The sequence below is a fragment of the Phyllopteryx taeniolatus genome, chromosome 6 (assembly GCF_024500385.1).
Source record: "Phyllopteryx taeniolatus isolate TA_2022b chromosome 6, UOR_Ptae_1.2, whole genome shotgun sequence".
Taxonomy (NCBI): Eukaryota; Metazoa; Chordata; class Actinopteri; order Syngnathiformes; family Syngnathidae; genus Phyllopteryx; species Phyllopteryx taeniolatus.
Window position 1 is genome coordinate 31,172,646 of NC_084507.1, and position 19,425 is coordinate 31,192,070.

General features: G+C 44.5%; 1 protein-coding gene across 3 annotated transcripts in view; it reads left to right on the plus strand.

The window, feature by feature from the left end:
* The window catches only part of LOC133480191 (growth factor receptor-bound protein 10-like), a 53,902-nt gene extending 34,481 nt beyond the window's left edge, over positions 1 to 19,421 (plus strand). For 2 of the 3 annotated variants that reach the window (XM_061777945.1, XM_061777946.1), the window contains exons 6-17: positions 6,780 to 6,936; positions 13,108 to 13,223; positions 13,585 to 13,659; positions 14,715 to 14,852; positions 15,051 to 15,161; positions 15,384 to 15,482; positions 16,482 to 16,559; positions 16,688 to 16,804; positions 17,149 to 17,215; positions 17,293 to 17,380; positions 17,471 to 17,564; positions 18,460 to 19,421. In XM_061777945.1, coding sequence (XP_061633929.1) covers positions 6,780 to 6,936; positions 13,108 to 13,223; positions 13,585 to 13,659; positions 14,715 to 14,852; positions 15,051 to 15,161; positions 15,384 to 15,482; positions 16,482 to 16,559; positions 16,688 to 16,804; positions 17,149 to 17,215; positions 17,293 to 17,380; positions 17,471 to 17,564; positions 18,460 to 18,606 — 1,287 coding nt within the window. In that variant the 3' untranslated portion in view covers positions 18,607 to 19,421. The remainder of the gene's footprint in view (positions 1 to 6,779; positions 6,937 to 13,107; positions 13,224 to 13,584; positions 13,660 to 14,714; positions 14,853 to 15,050; positions 15,162 to 15,383; positions 15,483 to 16,481; positions 16,560 to 16,687; positions 16,805 to 17,148; positions 17,216 to 17,292; positions 17,381 to 17,470; positions 17,565 to 18,459) is intronic. The other variant, XM_061777947.1, reaches the window with a different exon arrangement.
* The last annotated feature ends 4 nt before the right edge of the window (positions 19,422 to 19,425 follow it).

The following is a 19,425-nucleotide window of genomic DNA, read 5'->3' on the forward strand; positions in this document are numbered from 1 at the left end:
GGGTTGCTAGTTGTCTGGTAATGCCGGTACAATTTTATTTTTATTTTTTTTGACAATTGTGCAAAAAGATGCAGAGTCCTCTAGCACTTAGAGCAGTTCGAATGACTAATCTCAATGGCCATTGTGCAAAGGACGCAGAGACTTCAAGGAGCGTATGCAGTTTAAGGTGACGAGTAGCGCGATAGTCTGGGACAATGTCGATTGTGCAAATGTTGCAGATACTCCTCAGTCAGTGTGCAAGTGGAGCAGATGCTACTCTGGCATGAGTGGCCAGTATTGGTCCACAAAAGATATGCAAATAGTACAACAATGCCCGCACAGGTTTTGGGTTCTGTGCACGTTGCTGCACGTGAATACAGTTGTTTCGGTGTCGTTTGTTTCTTATTTCGGCGCTTGTCGGTGTGTTAGACCGAGAGCAATATGAAGCAGCTCGCAGGCGTCTCGTCTCATCTGTCGGACTCATGTAGGTCATGCAGACTGCAGCTCTCGCTCGTCCTTCCTTTCTGGTAAAATAGGACAGCTCAGATTGCTGCAGATACGGCTGTGAAATTGCTGGTTTATAATTGGCCTTGTGGGGGAGAAAAAGCTTTTAAAAACAACCCCACTGTTGGCTTTCTAATTGAATTCATTAATTCTTGTAAAGATGGTGAATGGTCTGTAAATATGAGGCTGCGTCCTCCCATGTCTTTTTGTGCTTTTTTTTTTTTTCTTCTTTCTCTCTCCCTATAAACGCCACTTGCCTCCCTAACTTTCTCACCTATTGTTCATGTCTGGCCTTCTTTTACCCGATTCAGCCCAGTTAGACCACTTTGTGTCTTGTCTTAATTGAATGCCCCAATTGGAAGACCCGTCCGTCGCGTCAAAATGTCCTCAGTGAGCAGGCGCTCAACGGGGACAGCAAATTGTCTAAGGGCCATTCAGGTTTTTGTGTGTCCGTCTCATCATCGAGACATGGACTTCCGTGGGCGGCCTAGACCACACACAGCATTTGTGTTGGAGGGTTTGTATTGGAGGCACTTGTTAATGGGAAGATGGAGCTGCGCTGCCTTGTGCGTGCCAAATCAGCCTATCAAAGGCGATGACTCTTTTTGTTTTCTTTAAAAGAAGAAATAGCTACATTTTGGCATCGGTTGGAGTGCGGGGAGTGTTTGGGCTCCTGCCAAGACTAATGACCTGAATAGAGTTTGGGACTTTCAGTATGCACTTGTGAACAAATAAAAATTGTTCTCGACAATCCATGAATTAGCTCTGAAGAAAGCCAGGATTCATCACGTTTAATTCCCGGGATTTGAGTGGGTGGGGGGGTTAAGTTTCTTAAAGTTGAGCTGAATATTACATTTACAAGAGGAAAGCAGAAAAGCTAATAAGAAAAAAAAAGGTCAGAATGAAGACCCCATGAAGTTGCCGTGTTGTGGATCTCGGATTATTTTCATTCAACACTGAAGGATCCAGTCCATCGAATATGACAGCCATATCATTTTCCTTTTGCTCGACAGGTAATAACCACGTTGTAATGCACATTGCCGCCACATTGACTTTTTTTTTCATGTGAAATTGTGTAAGAAGGCAATGTCCAGCACAAGACAAGGCATGACACCGCGTATTAACATGGGTTGGGCTTCCAAGCAAATTTTGCTGTCCCTGGTGCTTGTCCCTTTTTTTTTTTTTACATTTGTTTTTTTTTTTGGCTGACTTGTAATGGATCCTATTATCTGTCCTGTACACATTTGGATGTCTAATGAGTAATGGGCTTTTTGGAGGTCTAATCTTCAACAGAAACCACTATCTGATGTAACGACTCGCAATGCGCACGCAATACCAGCGCAGCCACCAACAGAACGGCCGGCAGACGTGGAAGCGCCGAGCGAGATGGACGCGTGAGAGCTGCTGGGCTTGCACACACACGCTTGTGTACATACTTCAGTTTGCACAAAGCCGCCACTTTTCATACACCTCAGTTTACTTTTCCTTTGTGTCTTTGCGCCTGTCTAGTTTCACTCTCGCCGTCTTTGTGCCGTTCCCTAAGAGGACTACGGTTGCACGAAGGTGCAACACGCACACATCCATATATGTACATGATGTGCACAGCAGCCTATATGAAAGTGTGCAATGTGCGCATACACGCGGAAGTGAACGCGTGTCGTGCTCGAAGCCGCCTCCCTCTCGCTCTCTGGGGTTACATCACAGCACTTATCAGACCTGAGTCATCAAAAAGGTTGAGAAGCCCTGCCCTGCTGTGCTCCTTCATCCAAATGAGGGCACAGTTAAAAGACTCACTGCCTCGCATTCCCTTCTGTCATTTCAATCATTTCATCCGTTCTTTTCGCTCCTCATAGCACTCCGTTTCTCCGCTCGTTGCTTTCCTCTCAAAGAACGACATCTCGACGAAGGCTCGAGTGAAAGCGGCGTTTTAAACAAGGCGGTTGTGGCGACGTGCCGCTTTAAGATCTCAGCCGTGCACTTGACGTTGTACGCAAGTTGGGGAGGCGAAACAGAAAGCCACGAGCGATAACAGCAGAAGTGGTAACAGAAACCAAGTTGGATGTCTTCTTACGAGGACCTTTGGTGTCTTTGCCAAAGCGAACGGGACGGCCAACGTGTTCGTGGTGCGCGTTCAGGACAATGTGTCGCAACGTTGCATCGACACAGGAGACGCGCCATTCCATTTATATTCGCCCTGTGTGGAAACATTATACTGCAGTTGCTAAATTGCTAATTATTATTATTATTTTTTGGGGTGTACTGAAAATGTTCGGAATGTCATTTGATAGAACTTGGTGTATTGACAAGGACAAATGATCTTATTGGTGTCATAATCCATTGATCCAAATTGAGATGATTTATTTTAACGTCTTAACTAAACGGTCATGACATCACAAACAGCGGCACAATAGTCACTCATCTGCGTGAAAGGGGCTAATGCGTGCTGCTCTGTCGTCGCTTTTGCGCTCAGAATGCCGTGTGATGGTATTGGCAAACTGGAAGATAATGTTTCATCAGCAAATGAAGGATCAGATCCAACAAAAATTATCGCTTTGAGTGCCTGTAAAGTGATGCGGGTCGATCCATTTGGATGTGACGTGTAACCGCGCTTCGGCCCGGTTACACGCACACAAAGACAATCGGCCTGTTTTGGGGCCAATTCGCCGAAGTTCGGGAAAAACATTAGCGCATATCCGGAAGAGCTTCTTCCCCTTCTTCAGTTTTGTGAGATCACGTGTGATCACGCGAGATTTGGAGATCAGCGGTGCGCTTTATCGGTGACAAAATCCATCTTGGTCTTCTGTAATTTGATGTAAATAGAAGTCAAACAATTTTGACCTGACATGAACCTTGAGTGACAAGACATGACATCCTTCCAACGCTAAACGCACATCCGGTCGAGTTCACTTCGTTGACGGTCTGAAAAGTCAGAAACTAAAAGCGCCATTTCTATATTTTAAGCAGTTAATCCAAAGGGAAATGTGTGCTTTTGCGTATTGCAGAATCGTTTCAACGCTTTTGGTTTCGATACGTCCAGGTTATCGGAGCGACTGAAACCAGTATGTCATCATGCAGTACAAGTCCGTGCAATGTAATGGGATTTCCCTCCCTGACTAAGTCCGAATGATGCAAATGAGGGCGTTTTGCGAGCGAGGAGTGGCGTGTGTGTTTGGGTGGGGGGTGGGCGTTTTACACTCTTGTGCAGCCCAGCTATGTCATTAACTGTACTAGGAAGCGTACACGCTCCACATTCTGCTGGACCGTGTCACCAGAGAGTCCGACTACCTGCGCGAGCTACTCTTGGGCCGTCACGTCATTTCCCCCAGTGCGACACGCGCGCACACGTTTCCTATTTCTTTCCCCTCCCCCCCAATTCCCGACTCCCCCATTCCTTCCCTGAAGTTTCCACTTGTTACAGTAAATCAAGTCGTATCTGTTCACTACCACCACTTCCGCTCCCCTTTTGTGAATCAGCGCTTTACTGCAGGAACACGCACGCACACACACGCGCAAATAGCAAGAAGTTGCTTCAAGGCTAATACGTAAGGCCGTTTGCCGCTCTCCCAGACGGGGTGTGTCAAGGATTTTGTCCAACTCATGCTCTAATAAATATCTGAGTTTGGGGGTGGGGGGTGTTCCCAGTTTCTCTTTGTTGTTTCTGTGAAAAAGAATTTTGGCGCAAAGCTCGTAGCCACCAGGGACGAAGGCGGAGGTTGCGGTCGTCAAGCGCATCTCCGGGTCGGTTTCGTTTCATTTGCTGTGTGATGAGTCTTGTTAAGTGCGGTGCGAAGCGGCCAGATCCCATTCCGGAGGTCAAAGCGAAGCCACGGCCGAGGGATGGAGGGAGGAGAAGGGAAGGCAAAGGCGCAGGGAAAAGCCTCCAGCCCCGACGAGCCCTCACCCACTCGAAAACTTTGGGCTGGCAAGAAAGGTGGAAATGCCCAACTTTTTTTGTTGTTTTTTCTTTCGCAACTTCATTTATCCTCTTCTCCTCCTCCTCACCGGCCCTCTCGCTTCAAGCCCTGAAAAGAAGGTGCAGCTAGAAAGATTTCTGAAGACCTTCGCGTCTGTGCATGACTGTGTGTGCGTGCGTGCGTGTGCGTGCGTGTGTGTGTGTGGGAATGATTACATCAGCCTGCTGGTGTCTTATGATTGGTCGGTGAGCGTGCGGTCTGATCCACTGCGCCTCGGAGCCCGTGGCACTGAGGCTGCGAGCCTTTTTATTTATTTTTTTTCTTTTGTGAGGGAGGGAGGGAGGGAGGGAGGGAGAGGGCGGGGGCGAGGAGGGAAAGAAAGCGAGTCGTCAGCCTCAGCCGGCGCAGCCAGCTCAGTCGCACGACACCCGCCGCCGTCTTTTTCCTGAGCCGGAGCGGACCGAGTCCCGCTCGCCGACGGTTCTCGGCTTCGGCTTGGATAGATCCGAGTGTGCGTGGCATGTGACGAGTGGCGGCGGCATTGTACGCTTTGGGCTTTCCGGTGACAGCTGGGCTTTGCGAGCGAGCGGACAGACCCTCTAAAAATGCCTTCGCGTTCCCCGGACTGCTGCCTGTTGCGGGCCGTGGAGGTAAGCGCGCTCTCCTTCGGCGTCTCGCAGACGTTCGCCACATTATTTCTCTTAGAAATTCCTGCGCGGCTTAGCCCGAGCTGACAAATTGACTTTGTAGACACTTGGAGGGCCGCTTCTCGGAGCATATGTTCTACTTTTTTGCGCGTGTCTGCGTGGAGTGACCGGCTGCCGGATTCCTCCGCAGGCTCCGTCGGCGATGATTGCGACTGCTCGGCTTCCTCGCGCCGAGCCAACCTGTGGCCAGTTATTGCGGCTTCATTTAGGACTCGTCGCCCTGCTGCGTTTCCTGTAACTGACAGTTCGCTCTAAATCCGTCCCACTGTCACTGTGGAGTATTTTTAGAATCGATTATTCTGTCGATTAATCGGATTTCAAAAAAATTATTTTGCATGAAGTTTATTTGCGACCTCTTTTCCCCACCGCTGATTACTGTTTATTAACTGACTGTGAGCGGATTAATGACGAAACAAAATGAAGCGGCGACGTTGTACTCTCCAGTCTTTTTGAAAGTGAAGGGCGACTAGTTTGATATCCACTTCTGAGGCTGCCTCAGGTTCAATGACGTCACTTGCAGGTTAGTCAAACTGTGGCTGCAAGTGAGCATCACTTTCGTAATGGATGAAACTTTAATTTGCTAATCAGTTAGTTTGTCGACGAATCAATTAATTGTTGCACTTCTACAGCCAACACAGAATGCTAAAAGAGGCTCAATCGTGTCCATATAGTCGTATTTCTTATTCCTGGATGCCTGCATATGTTTCTGCGATACGCAATAATTGATTACAGCTTACTTTTATCCTTAAATGCTATATAGTTTTATGCTGTCTGTACTAAGAATGAACAATGGATTTCGATTGGAGCAATATTTATTTTATTTTTTGTTCTCTCAGAGTGGCGTGTGATATACTGGCTCAGTATTTTCTCCTATCGTACTTCCACTAATATTCTGCAGAGCTGCCAGGCAATTGCGAGTCTAAACCTCCTCATGACTTTAATGAGACTTTAATTCAACATTGTGTTTATTTTTCGGGAGTCGTAGTCCTGTGGAAATGCACGGCATGATCACGAGAGCTGATTTTAATACCTCGCTTCCAATATTTACCCACACGGGAGTGACCGAATAGTCGAAGCCCTCGAGACGACCGCCGTGTACTTTTACGACGGAGCTCCTGCATCGGATGTCGTTCGTTTGCACGCGGCAGCACGGAGGAGTAGACTGCTCGTCGGCACGTCGAGAGGTTCCGGGTTCGAATCTCGGCTCGCGGCCCCGCGTGGCGTTGGCTCGCTACGGTTTCTTCCCGCGCTTGTGTCGGTTTTCTCCGCTTCCCACGTTCCGAAACGATGCGTGCCGGTTTAATGTGTGCCAGGTGTGAATGTAAGCGTGAACGGTTGCTTGCTTATCTGCCCTGTGATCGGAACTAAGCCAGCCGGGACCGAGTCCAGCTCAATCGTGAAACTAATGCGGTTAAGTGCTGTAAAAATAGGATGAATAGATGGTGTTTTGACCTCATGAAGTGTCTGACAATTGTATAATACTATAATAAATATAAATATTGTGCTTAAGAAAGAAGGGGGCGATCTTCACCCTCATCTACATGGTTGGAATTTGACTGAAAGTTTGCACTTCAAACAACACGTGCCGTTTTCATGGTTGTTGTAATTTTGTTGTGAAATGCTTATTCAGCTGTGACGTTTCCTTTGTTGAATATTTTGTCGTGCCTCCTCGTAGATTGTTAAGATCTCCACTGAAGACGGCATGGGCAAAGTGGTGGAGATCCCGGCCGACATGACGGCCAAGGACCTTTGCCAGCTCCTGGTTTACAAAAGGCATTGTGTGGACGACAACAGTTGGGCACTTGTTGAGCACCACCCGCTGCTGGGGTTAGGTGAGTGGCTCAACCCCGCTCATAAACGCACAAAACACACCAGCAGGCGCTCGCCCTCGCCCATACAGAACACCCTCGGGTGGGCCGGGACATGCGGCGTGTTCAGGCGCACGCACGGGTGCATTCGTGCGTACGTGCCAACATACTTGGGCAGACGGGCGGGCGAGGCGCATATTCTCACGCAGGCATGTAGTTGAGCGTGAGTGCATGCGCTTCCCGTGCAACATATGCACGCGTTGCGCACATAAACTGTCCGGCGAGCTGGTCAAGTGAATTTTGAAAGGCTCTATGTATGAGATGGAAATCTGCACACGCAAGCAATATGTAGGTTAGGTGCTGCAAGTTGGCGAGCCTTTGGGCCGACACGCTGCAAATGGATAGTGACGTGGCATTGCGCGTGAGGTCAGAGTTGCTGTCGCCGAGGAAGTGTCGCTTGGAAATGCAGAGCAACATTGATTTGAAAAAAGCAGATGATGTGTCTGCTCAAAAAGAAAGCCAAAGAAAGAGGGTGACTGATTTCCGGTGTTTGAGCTCTTCTCGAAACTGCAAATGAAGAATTAGCAGGGAGCAAATTCAAGCAGAAATGACCAAAGACGACGAGTGTCACATCGTGAGTGATCTTGCTCTTTGCGAAAGGATTACATGGCGTGAAAGCCATCAAGACGTTTTCTGACTCTATAGATTTGTCTTGCAGGATATCACATTTTTAGCTGTACGTGAATAGTTCTGTACAATGTTGGAACATATTTTCTCTCATCGTCACCGAAGGATTCAAAAAGAGGCCACAGTGAAGATTAACGATTAGAAGCTGGAGCTGATCAACATGGTAACACAACCCCTCGGTCGCCTCGGGCCGCTCGACAAACCGTATTAGTGCCCATGTTATGTTACTGACCTAATTCTATTAATGTCACAGTAGAGTGGTGATAGAATTTGTTAATGCTCGTTTTAAAAGTGTTTTTGTCATGTTGGAAGCCTCCCCAGATCAGGAGGGGTGAGACCTTCAAACTTGATCCCACCTAAAACAGTCCTCTTGTAAACAGACATTTATTGGGACGGCGCATGTGTGAAACGCTCCCGTAAGGTTCTCCGTAAGCTTCTCCACTGATGGACACTCCGATGCATCTCACAGTGCAGTCAGTCATTGAGTGCACAGTTAATCAAACTGTCGAAGGTTTTTAGTCCAGACCTTCATCAAGGTGTGTGTGAACCTGTTGCTTCCTGACGACCGTTGTGTGGGACTTTGAAGCGTAAAAATGACCTTTGGGCACAACCGAGTGTTAGAAAATGCAAAATGTTCCCCCAGTGGACTTATGGAGCACAAGCAGAGTCTGCGCTCAGAGCTCCGCGACTCCACAAATGCGGCAGAGGAGAAGCGTCGGGGGTTATTGTTGGATAGAGCACAATGCCAAATGTCAAACAACGTTTCTGTCGTGCCGCGTGCACTGACTTATGAACGAAGATACATTGCATCATTCAAGTTTGATTCATTTTTGCAATCATCCATGATGATATGATTACTTTTTCTCATCAGCGCAGCAGGCATCGTCCTGCCAAACATATTGAACTTTATTTGTTTTGGATGACATCATGTTTGGCTGCGAGTCCCTTTCTGTAATGGCACTTGGCTTCACTTCTGGCCCAGCTATGTCCACCTGAATTTATTTTTATTTGAATATGAATTCCCAAAGTGAAGTGCGAGGAAATCACCAAATGGGCCAAGATGGTACCACTTTCAATTTTGACGCTAATTTACCAACATTTTTTCAAGTAAGAGTAACTATACTATGGTATAGTATCCTTTCATTCACTGACATAATGGAATGGATGAGATATGTCGTCGACTGTGAAAATGTATTCCTTGTGGCAGTACAGGGTCATCAAAACGCCCAAATTTGCCCAAATTCCATTGGAGCTAAAAAATAAAATGAAATAAAAATGTAGTAAAATGAAAAATGAGAAAAGAGCTGCCACTCTTGCAACACAGCAACAGGGATTCTTATATTTGACTTCAAATTTCATTCCATATAATCCTGGGTTGATAATTTCACAGTCATATAAAAGGAAATGAATTCATCTACCGTTTAATGCTTGCTCCATTTGTCGCATGTCATTCTGCTCGCTGCTTTGACACACAAAGACGTCGACGACAAGCGTGCAGTCCACTTGGAGTGGAGACGCAGTTCTAGGGGCTCACATGAGTTTACTTTTATAATGTTTAACCCGTTCACTGCCCGCCAATCATTTGGTTGGGGTTAGTACCTGGAACCCCTTTAAGTTATACATTTATAATCTTCACTGCCTTTGCCATTTGCACTCGAGCAGACCCAATATATTTTTTTCCCGTGTACCAGTATATTTGTTTTTCAAAATGGAAAAGCTGTTTTGAATTGCCCTTCTTGATGCGTGTAACACAATATGATTCCAAAATGCGCAGAATACCTTCCTTTTGCAGGAAGGTTTGTTTGTGTGTTTGTTTTGTTTTTTGCAAAGCTGTGTTACATTTACTCTATTTCATTTCACTGAAATCAGTCGTGGTTTGTTGCAATGTTTCTAATACCGTAATTTACCGTGTATAATGTGGATTTTTTTTTTTCACCCCCAAAAAATGTAAAAAGTCAATGGTGCGAGTTATACATAGGTTTCGGGCAAAATTAAACCAAATTTAAAAACTTGCCCATTTTATAAATTTATGCCGCCATCTAGAGGTTATGAAAAAGCTGCACACTTTCATTCCAATATGCCACTGCCACCTAGAAGTTATAAGAAAGGTGTACACTTTCATTCTAATATGCCACCGCCACCTAGAGGTGATGAGACCAGTGTACACGTTTTCATTCCAATATGGCACTGCCACCTAGAGGTTATAAGAAAGGTGTACACTTTAATTCTAATATGCCACCGCCACCTAGAGGTGATGAGACCGGTGTACACGTTTTCATTCTAATATGCCACCGCCATCTAGAGGTGATGAGAACGGTGTACACTTTTTCATCCTAATATGCCACCGCCACCTAGAGGTTATGACAAAGCTGTAGCCTACACTTTCATTCCAATATGACAGGGGTACGTATGACTGCATAATATATACATAAGTTTGCATACCCTGGCAGAATTTGTAAAATATTTTGTTTTAATATGACTGATGACTGAACAACCACCATCATTAATTTCTTCATGGTTATGTTGTATGTATGGTTATGGTATGATAATGCTTTTCTGAAATGCTTGACAGTTTAATTTGAATCCCATTAAAATAAAATTAAATGTGTTTCTCCTGGCCCTTCATGTTTTCTTTAAAGAATTGTTACCGTCTTACAAATTCTGCCTGTGTAATCAACCGTATGAGCACAACTGTGTGTTTTCGCATCTACTAAATAAAAGTAGGACTGTGAATATCAAAATAAGATCATATTATAGTATATATATATTATATAAATATTACCTGTTCAAATGAAATGCTTAACTTCAGAATATTTTTTTTTAAAAACTAACAAAATACAGATAATACTTTTAGATCTTATGGGTAGAAGCAAAATCATGCATTGTAAAAACGCATTATAGAAGGGTTTTCCAGAATTTTGGGGGTCAACTTTGGGGGTGCGTATTATACATAGGTGCGCATTATACATGAGAAATTGCGGTGTTTTGCCATTGTCCTGTAGCATAAATAACGTTATGCTAAAATGCAATTTAAAAAAAATAAATAAATAACTTGGTCTAATGCACTGGTGGCCCGGGGGCCAGATCTGGCCCGCCGCCTCATTTTATGTGGCCCGCGAAAGCAAATCAAAATTGCTAATTGTGTTCTGGTGTAATAACATTGAGATATTTGCAAGCATTTTTTCTTACCAATCCCCCTTTGAAAAGAAATGTAATAGTTAAAAACATGTTCTTATAGGCTTCTGATTTCAAAATTGGTTCTTCAACAATGTGTTGTGTACACTGTATGTAATTGTATGTGGTAATCTTGGGTTCACAGTCGTAACTACGATGTGGCCCGTGACAAAGATGAGTTTGACACCCCTGGTCTAATGCATACAGTGGGAATTTTCTTTTTTTTTAATGTTGAAATGACAACTTGTATCATGATAGCGTAGCCATACCTATTGTCATAAGCAGGGAGTGTTTGCAGCGAACAAAATGTGACGTGTATGCATGACTATTATCAATATGTACATTTTCTTTATTCACAGTTTTTCTCAATGATGAACAAGAGAATTGTTTTAAGTATGAGAGCAGCGACAAACGACATTCATGTTTGCACGGGTAGGCGCTTGCGACTTTGCACCTACCTAATGTGTGCACATGCGGTTTTGGGAGATGGACCAGATTCGAAACAGAGACGCTGAGGAGATCTGTGAGCGACCAAGGACATTAGTTGGTTGTAGCAGAGAGTCCTATTCTTGTCCGTGGCTGCCGACTAGTCGTACATTAGCGAGTGGGACAAAATGGCCCTTTTGAGAAGTAACGTTGACCTCCGCTCGTCAGCCCGGAAAGGTTAATAAGGAACGAGACGGTGAGGTAGTGTTGCCGGGGTGAGTCATTGTCACGAACGCGAGTGACTCATCAGACAGGCGACGGGATGAAACGGAAATTTCAAAAAGGAGTCGTGACACCGTTGGAGAACAGAGAGATTGTCCATGAAAATATCATCATATTTAATAAAAGAAGCTATAAATTGGTTCTGCTCAAGTAAATTCAATGACGTTTTAATTGACTCATTTGGGAAGGGTATTTGTTCCAGGAGGACTTGTACGTCTGTTGGAATGGACTGAGTCACTTCTGGTGTCAGCGTCGCAGTGGGCACAAATCATGTCGACACCAGGACATCTGACCACATTCTCATTGGGACATACTTTTCGGCAGATTCACTTGACCTCATGTGACCTCTGTGAATAAGAGCAGGCCGCCCGCGATCACGTCGTCACGGCTCGTTTGAAGAGCTCAAGCGAACCAAACCAGATGCCATTTTTCTTCCTTTGCTGGCTCCAATATTCTATCAAAGCCACAATTTCTTTCATTTCGCTTCAAAATGAATGAATCAGCGGTGAGTCGTTTCACGGGAATCTATGTCACTGTGCCTGCGCACAGGAAATTACTGTAGTGGAGAATTTTGAACCTGGTGTGCTAAAAAAAAAAAAAAAGAAATGGGTCACTATCCCTCACTATCCTCATCTGCATCATTTAGTCATCATAAAAATGTAGCAGAATAATGAAACTCTGTGGTATTAGTGGACAAATGTTTTCACACATATCAGTACAATAAGTCTCTTAAAATTCTTCCCTCTTTTTATACCATTTTCTTTTCATCAGATGTGTGTAAGTGGTTAAATGATACTAAACCCCAAAAACGTTTTACATGGTTTCACTGTCCACAACAAGTTATTTGATACAATTTGATTTTAAACATTTTGCATGTGTCCCTGAAATTGCTGTCCACTCTGTCGTAACGGGGTAAGTGTACCTTTAAGAACCCCAAGGATGTTTTCAGTAACGTTACAAACAGCATTTTGTCTTCCTTCAGTGGATAGCTGCAGAACAAACATGATTAACACTCGGGCTTTCTCATTTTCATCCTATTTTGTAAAATAGCAAAATATCAGTGGAAATAAAAAAAAAAAAAAAAACCTTTCCGAAACGACAAACCCATTTGCTCAACGGAACACTGTCGGCTTGCTAAGTGAAGTTCCACCATGCGCTCATGACATTCTAAGACGAGCCCAAAATGTCCACCCTGTCAGCAAGCGCACACATTTTCAACAATGTCTGCTTACAGTTCATTTATTTAATTATTTATTTATTTATGTATTGAAAGTTTTGGGAGCTTGAATTCATTTTTACCATCAACTGAGTACAGTGAACATGCGGTTCAATGGCCACTTTTTGGAGTGAAATGGCAAAATCTCAAAGGCAACTTATGTAAAAAAATGTAAAAGTACATATGTACATTTTTGAAATAAATGTATCAAATATATTTGTCAAGTCTCCTATTTTTAGAGCTATACGATAATGTATATCAACATTTCAGTGTTTTTGCTGCTGAAAAACACGTTTGCACAGGTTTGAACTTTTGTGTTTTTATGCTTCTGACCTCCTGCCAAATAAACAAAAAAAAAAAGCAGAGCTTCTGTAAAAATGTCATTTCAAGTTGTTTGTGCTGCCCCTTAGAGCGCTGTCTGGAGGACCATGATTTGGTGGTGCAGGTGCAGGCTTCCATGAGCAGTGACGGTAGATTCCTCTTTCGGAAGAACTACGCCAAATACGAATTCTTCAGGACGCCTCTGGTAATTACTTCGTCTAACAATTTCTTCCACACGCCACGTCGCTCTCGACCTCTGGTTGAAATGCTCCTTTACGTTCTTGACATCATCATCATCATCATCATCGGGGAAAATGAAGACTTTTAGTTTGAGCGGGTACTTGCTTCAGAGATGACATGAAAGCGAGCACACTTTCAAAGTCTCTTCATTATATCCAGCGGACAAATATTACAGCATGTTGCAATAATGCAGTGAGTGTGGTTGATGTTTGTGGGCTTTTTCTTTTAAGAAATTCAATCTTAATTCCCTCTCTGTGGTTATTTCCACGGTGGCTTTCTTCGTCTTCTTTTATTCACTCACCACCTGTTTACTTTTCTCCCGCCAGACATTTTTCCCGGAGCACATGGTTGCGTGGTGCCAGGAAGCCAATCGTCCCATCCCACCGTCGCAACTTCTGCAGGTGCAAATTGCACGCATACAGACACACGCGCGCGCGAGCACACACACCCCGTATATAATGTCAGTCAGCTTCTCCTTTCGGCTTAACCTGCAAGTCAGCATTACACGCCGTGAAATCAAGTTGACGTGCCTCACCTCTGACCCCGAGACTGTGTGTCTCGTCGTCGCCAGCAATAATAACTACTGTTAATCCCCCGTTGACACGCGCCTGTCTCGGTAGACGCAACGCGGGGCCCCGGGCGTGTGACAGCTGGAACTAGGCAGTCCAAAAAAAAAAACAAAAAAAACGGAGCACACTCTTACGTGGCTTTACGTGCTTGCATTCCCACAACGCTCAGTTGTTGACATGAAGGATATGTAAAGAGAAAAGGACAAAAGACATCAGGAATTCGGAAAGCCTCGCCGGAATGGACGAAGGCGGTCCCGCTCTTTCGTGTAGTGGAGCTGTCAAAGAGTCCCGGCCGCAAGCGGAAACCATCCGTTCATCCGCGCCGCACACGGAAAGCTTTTATGTCCCCGTGCTAATCATGTAGACGTTCTGCTCCACGAAGACCGCTCAATGAAAGACAGGCCATGCGGTGAACCCGAGTTGTGTCAGGAATCGTCAGCGTTTGCACTTTTCCAAGTTGGAGCGCCATCCCGAAGTGGAGGCTTTCCAAGCTAATGAACATCACATGTAAAGATGCCCTTTGAAATGTTCACTTGTCGGAATTTTCCAAAATATTGGCAGATAAGCGTTAAATATTAAAGAGGCTTCTGGAACCAGATTACAAATCAGCTCGTTTTATTTTCTTTGGAAACACGGATCGGGAATATTTTTGAACAAAACATTTAGGACATTTAAAGCTGCACGATGCAGAAGTGTATATTTAGGCGCTACGCAAAGATGCTGTCTGATCCCATTTCCTTCTTGAGTCAGGAGAGACGGAAAGCTTCTCGGTGTCACATTTGTGCTTGGCTCTGCATCTTCGACGAAATCTGCGGTGACTCAATCTCTGCACTGACGAAGCCATGCCGTGCTGTAACCTCCTAATTCCCAATGTCTTCTCCTTTCAGAGCTTTCTCGCAACCAGTAGTTGTCCAGAGATTCAGGGTTATCTGTATGTAAAGGAGGTGGGCCGAAAGTCGTGGAAGAAAGTTTACATGTTCCTGCGGCGCTCGGGACTTTACTGTTCTACAAAAGGAACCTCAAAGGTAATGCAAATGCATTTGTCTTACTTCGCAGGAGATCATGTGTTCGTGCTATAAATTATAGCAGAGTTAAAAAAAAAAATATTTTCAAATGCTTAGAATCATGCGAAGCTTTTTTTTTTTGTTCCTGAGGTCCCTCTGTAACTGAAGGCGGTTTCTGTCTCTGTCATCATCTGACAAATGAATTATTTGTGTCGTCAGGAGCCCAGGCATCTCCATTTACTCGCAGACCTTGAAGACAGTCACATCTTCACTGTCACCACCGGCAAAAAGCAGCACGCTGCACCCACAGACTACGAGTTCTGCATCAAGGTGAGTCTCAGATAACCGAGGGGAGTCGGAGTGAAGGATTCTGAGCAGAGGAACGATTCACCTTTGGTTGAACTCGCACTCCCGCGAGAGGCCTCTGCCGTGAATACATTTATAGGATTCCGCTGCTTCATCTTCCAAATGCTTTGAATTGGTTTGATCCCACATCATGCGAACGTACAAACTGATTGTGACATTTCAAATTGTGTGTATGTTCGTCCACAGCCCGATAAATGGAGAGGGGAGTCAAAGGATTTAAGGATTCTGTGTGCTGAAGATGAACAAGGCAGAACATGTTGGATGACCGCCTTTAGATTGTTTAAGGTACAAGCAATTGTGTTCATTGTTCTTTAATGAGAACATATCAGAAGAGCAAAATGATTTCATTTCAAATTCTATGTAGCGGACTTTTCACTTTTTCACCTACAAACTGGAAATGTGGTACCTCCCAGCTCGTTAATCTTAATTGTCAAACTCATTTTTGTCACGGGCCACATTGTCGTTACAGTTTCCCTCAGAGGGCCGTTATGACTTTGAAACCAAATAAATGTTTAATCGTCTCATCGTTATATTACACAACAGCTTGATGGGTGACTAGTTTTGAAATCAGAAGTGGGGATAGTAGTTTGTTCAAGTTACTGTAAATGAAATGAACAAAATGCTTGCAATATCAAGATGCTATTTGTTACACTTGATAGTTTGAAATTTTGATAAAGATCTTGGCAAGAATGATGGATGACGCACAATTTGCTTTCGCGGGCCGCATAAAATGATGTGGCGGGTCGGATCTAAGCCCCCCGGGCCTTGTGTTTAACACCGAATACAAAACTAAATCGTGCATTGCCGTTACTTTGACATGTACCTACTAAAACAATATTTAAACCTCAACAATCGATCAAATCCACCAATTGATTGTTAATTTTCATCCCTCCTGACCGACCGAAGAAGGCGACTGTAAGTTTAAGAATCCCTAAAAAGTCTTGATAAACCATCGCAAAGTACCAATAAGCATGCAAGCATTGGATTCATTGAGTTATACAACTCGGTAGGATTCAGCAAATGACAGATAATGTGTGGAACGTAAACTCAAATTGGAGTTGCACATAAACTCTTCCATCTTGTCTTGCTTCAAATTAAAGATGAACAGAAAGAAAAGAAAAACTGAAAATAATAAAGCACGTCCATGTTTGAGGATCAGTTGATGATTGCTCCAGTATGGCCCCCCACGTCCTTTTGCTATCAAGAAATGTCCTCACTTCTTCTTCTCTCTCTCTCGAGCGATCACTCATCAAGAGGGGCTGCTGTGTTTTCTTTTCTTCATAGTACGGGATTGTTTTGTACCAGAATTACAAGATTCCCCAGCAAAGAAAAACTCTGCTTTCACACTTCTCAGCACCTGTGGTACGTTGCCCTCGTTAGAGAAGGAGCTAAAGCCTCTTTGAAATACTTTGAAATAATCCGGACAGATCCTTTTTGTGTGTCCGCACACTAACGCTCTTTATTGGCCCGCCCCCTTCCCCTCCCTACAGCGAAGTGTGTCCGAAAACTCTCTCGTGGCGATGGATTTTTCAGGGACGATAGGCCGGGTAATCGACAACCCTTTGGAAGCTCAGAGCGCCGCCGTGGAGGAGGGGCATGCGTGGAGGGTGAGTCTCATCCAGCTGTGTAGTTAGTTTTGTATTACATTATTATGTAAATTCATTTGTAAGTTTCATAGATGCAATATATTTAGCGAGGTGGCGGTATTTTATTTGTCCACTTGAGGTCACCATCCACACGCAAGCATTATTAAGCATTACGGGAACCCAGAATTCATTGCGCTGATGTTTTTAACCACAGTACTCAAGCTAAACATTGCTCTTTACTTGCTAACTACGGTTTCTGATAAAATGTGTGTTTTGTGTTTCTTCCCAGTTGTTGTGTAGCGCTTGTATACTTTGAATCCCAACTAATCCTGTCGTTTTTGTACTCGTATGCGACATGGTCCCAGAAGAGGAATCACCGAATGAACGTCTTAGGCTCCCACAGTCCGTTGCACCACTCCTCACTAAACTCGGGTAAATGCACTGATTCGCACAGCAACGCACGTTCAATGTTGACATTTAGATTTCATAAACACAAATATTGTCTCCAGTCATCCACATAGCCCAGCTGTGGTTCCATGGCAGAATAACCAGAGAAGAATCCCACCGCATTATCCACCAACAGGGTCAAGTCGATGGGTAATTCCATTGAATGGCCTTTATCCTTTTCACGTTACACGATCAAACTTTGAAGCTAAAGTGCGGTGTCTGTTCTTATTTGATTTCCAGCTTGTTTCTGCTACGAGTCAGCCAGAGTAACCCCAAGGCTTTCGTGCTCACATTGTGCCATCACCAGAAAATCAAACATTTCCAGATACTACCGGTAAGCATCGTTGCACTTTTAAAAGTCTTTGTGCTGACATTAGATTGGGCCTTCCAGCGGCTCTCGGTGGGTTACTACCATTTGCAATAGAAATGGACTAAGACGTCACATTCATTCTACTTGTTCCGTGTCTTAAGCGAACTTTTCCGCCAGACGGTACAGTTCGGTTCCCCGCGGCACGGTTCGCTAAATCCTGATCAGGCTCGCGTTTCCATTGCCAGCCATGTAAATAGCGTGACATCATGGCAACAATAAAAGATTTCAATGCCACAGTACGGCTCAGATATTTACCTTAGAAGAAGTAAAGAGTACTGCTTGCTTGGAAATATTTTTCTTGCTTGAGGACAAAAAGAAATGATGAAAGAAAATGCATGGAGGATGTTTTTTCCAAGCAACTGTGAACCATATTTAAATGTCAAATTTATTATCATCTTTTTACCTTGAAACACAAAAAGCAATTTGATGGTGCACTGGCGAGTAAGGAGATGATCATTTCCATGGCAACCGGCTGTAGAGGGCCATCCGCCTCCCATCATTGATGGCGAACATAGTTGGATGAAGTAATTGTACAAACGAAACTTTTAAAGGCGTACGCTCGTTCAGTAGTTACCAAGATGTAGAATGTGGTGTGGATGGCGACCCCATGTGGACAAAAATAATATTTCTCTCTCGCAAATAAATATCACTTGTTGATTTAAATGCACGCGTGCAACTTTAGAGATTTGCATCGTCTGGAACGTAAGCCCCGTGATGAACGAGGGATTGCGGTATTTCCAAAAATGACAATTCTACTGAGTTGTGATGCTGGTGACATTCACGTTTGACTTTTCACTCTCCTTCTCTCCCTCGGCTGTGGCCCCGCCCCTTTTTGGGGGGACCTCTCTCTGCTCGCCAGTGCGAAGAGGACGCCCAAGTCTTCTTCAGCCTTGACGATAGTGCCACCAAATTCACCGACCTGATCCAGTTGGTGGAGTTCTATCAACTCAACAGAGGAGTGCTGCCTTGTAAACTCAAACACCCGTGCACCGTCGTGGCCTTATGACCTTATGACCCCTCCGATCATGTGACCTACAAGCTCCCCTGTGCCCCCTTTCACTTGACCTGACTCTGCTCAAAGCAGAGCGAATGTTAATATTGTTTTTTTCCTTCTAAGAAGTTTGTGAATTGACTGGTGTTTCATTGTTTTTTGTTTTTTTTTTAATTATTATTATTATTATTGTTGTCGATGATGCGAGTCCGCCAGATACTGCTGATATCTTGGATTCATTTTGGGGTGCGTTGAATGTTACCGAATTGCACGCAAAGTTCCGTAGTCAAGAAGAGAGAGGATGAACATGAACACTGCCATATTTGTGTTGATGCTTTTGCAAAAACTGGTCGTTGTTAAGCTGGGGGGACTCGGTGACCCTCGGGGATTTTGCATCTTGCAGCTCAAGTGAAGACTGCCGCCCTCTGGTGGACAATCAACACGACGACGCCTGACGCCTCTCCTCTCGCGTGTGGACCACTCTGCTCTTTGAGAACTGGAGTCTCGTTGGAACTTCTCAGAGACTTTTGTTTTGCACTCACCCGACTGGGAGTGGCCTTCGAGGGTGCTGGACTTCTCCGCTGTTGGCATTACTTTTAACTGTGAGATGGTGTCACCGCCCTCCAGTGTCGGAGGTGCGTAAACACAAGACTAAGCAGCATTGCAGCCAGCACAGAGAGAGTGATTTTAATATTATTATTGTTATTATTATTATTTTGAGGAGGTGCTCTGGACACAGGAGTCTGCAGAAGGTGGTTGATGAACACTCTTGAAATGTTCAAACAGAATTATTTTTTTAACTGGCTGACAATACAGAATGTCAAAACGTATCCC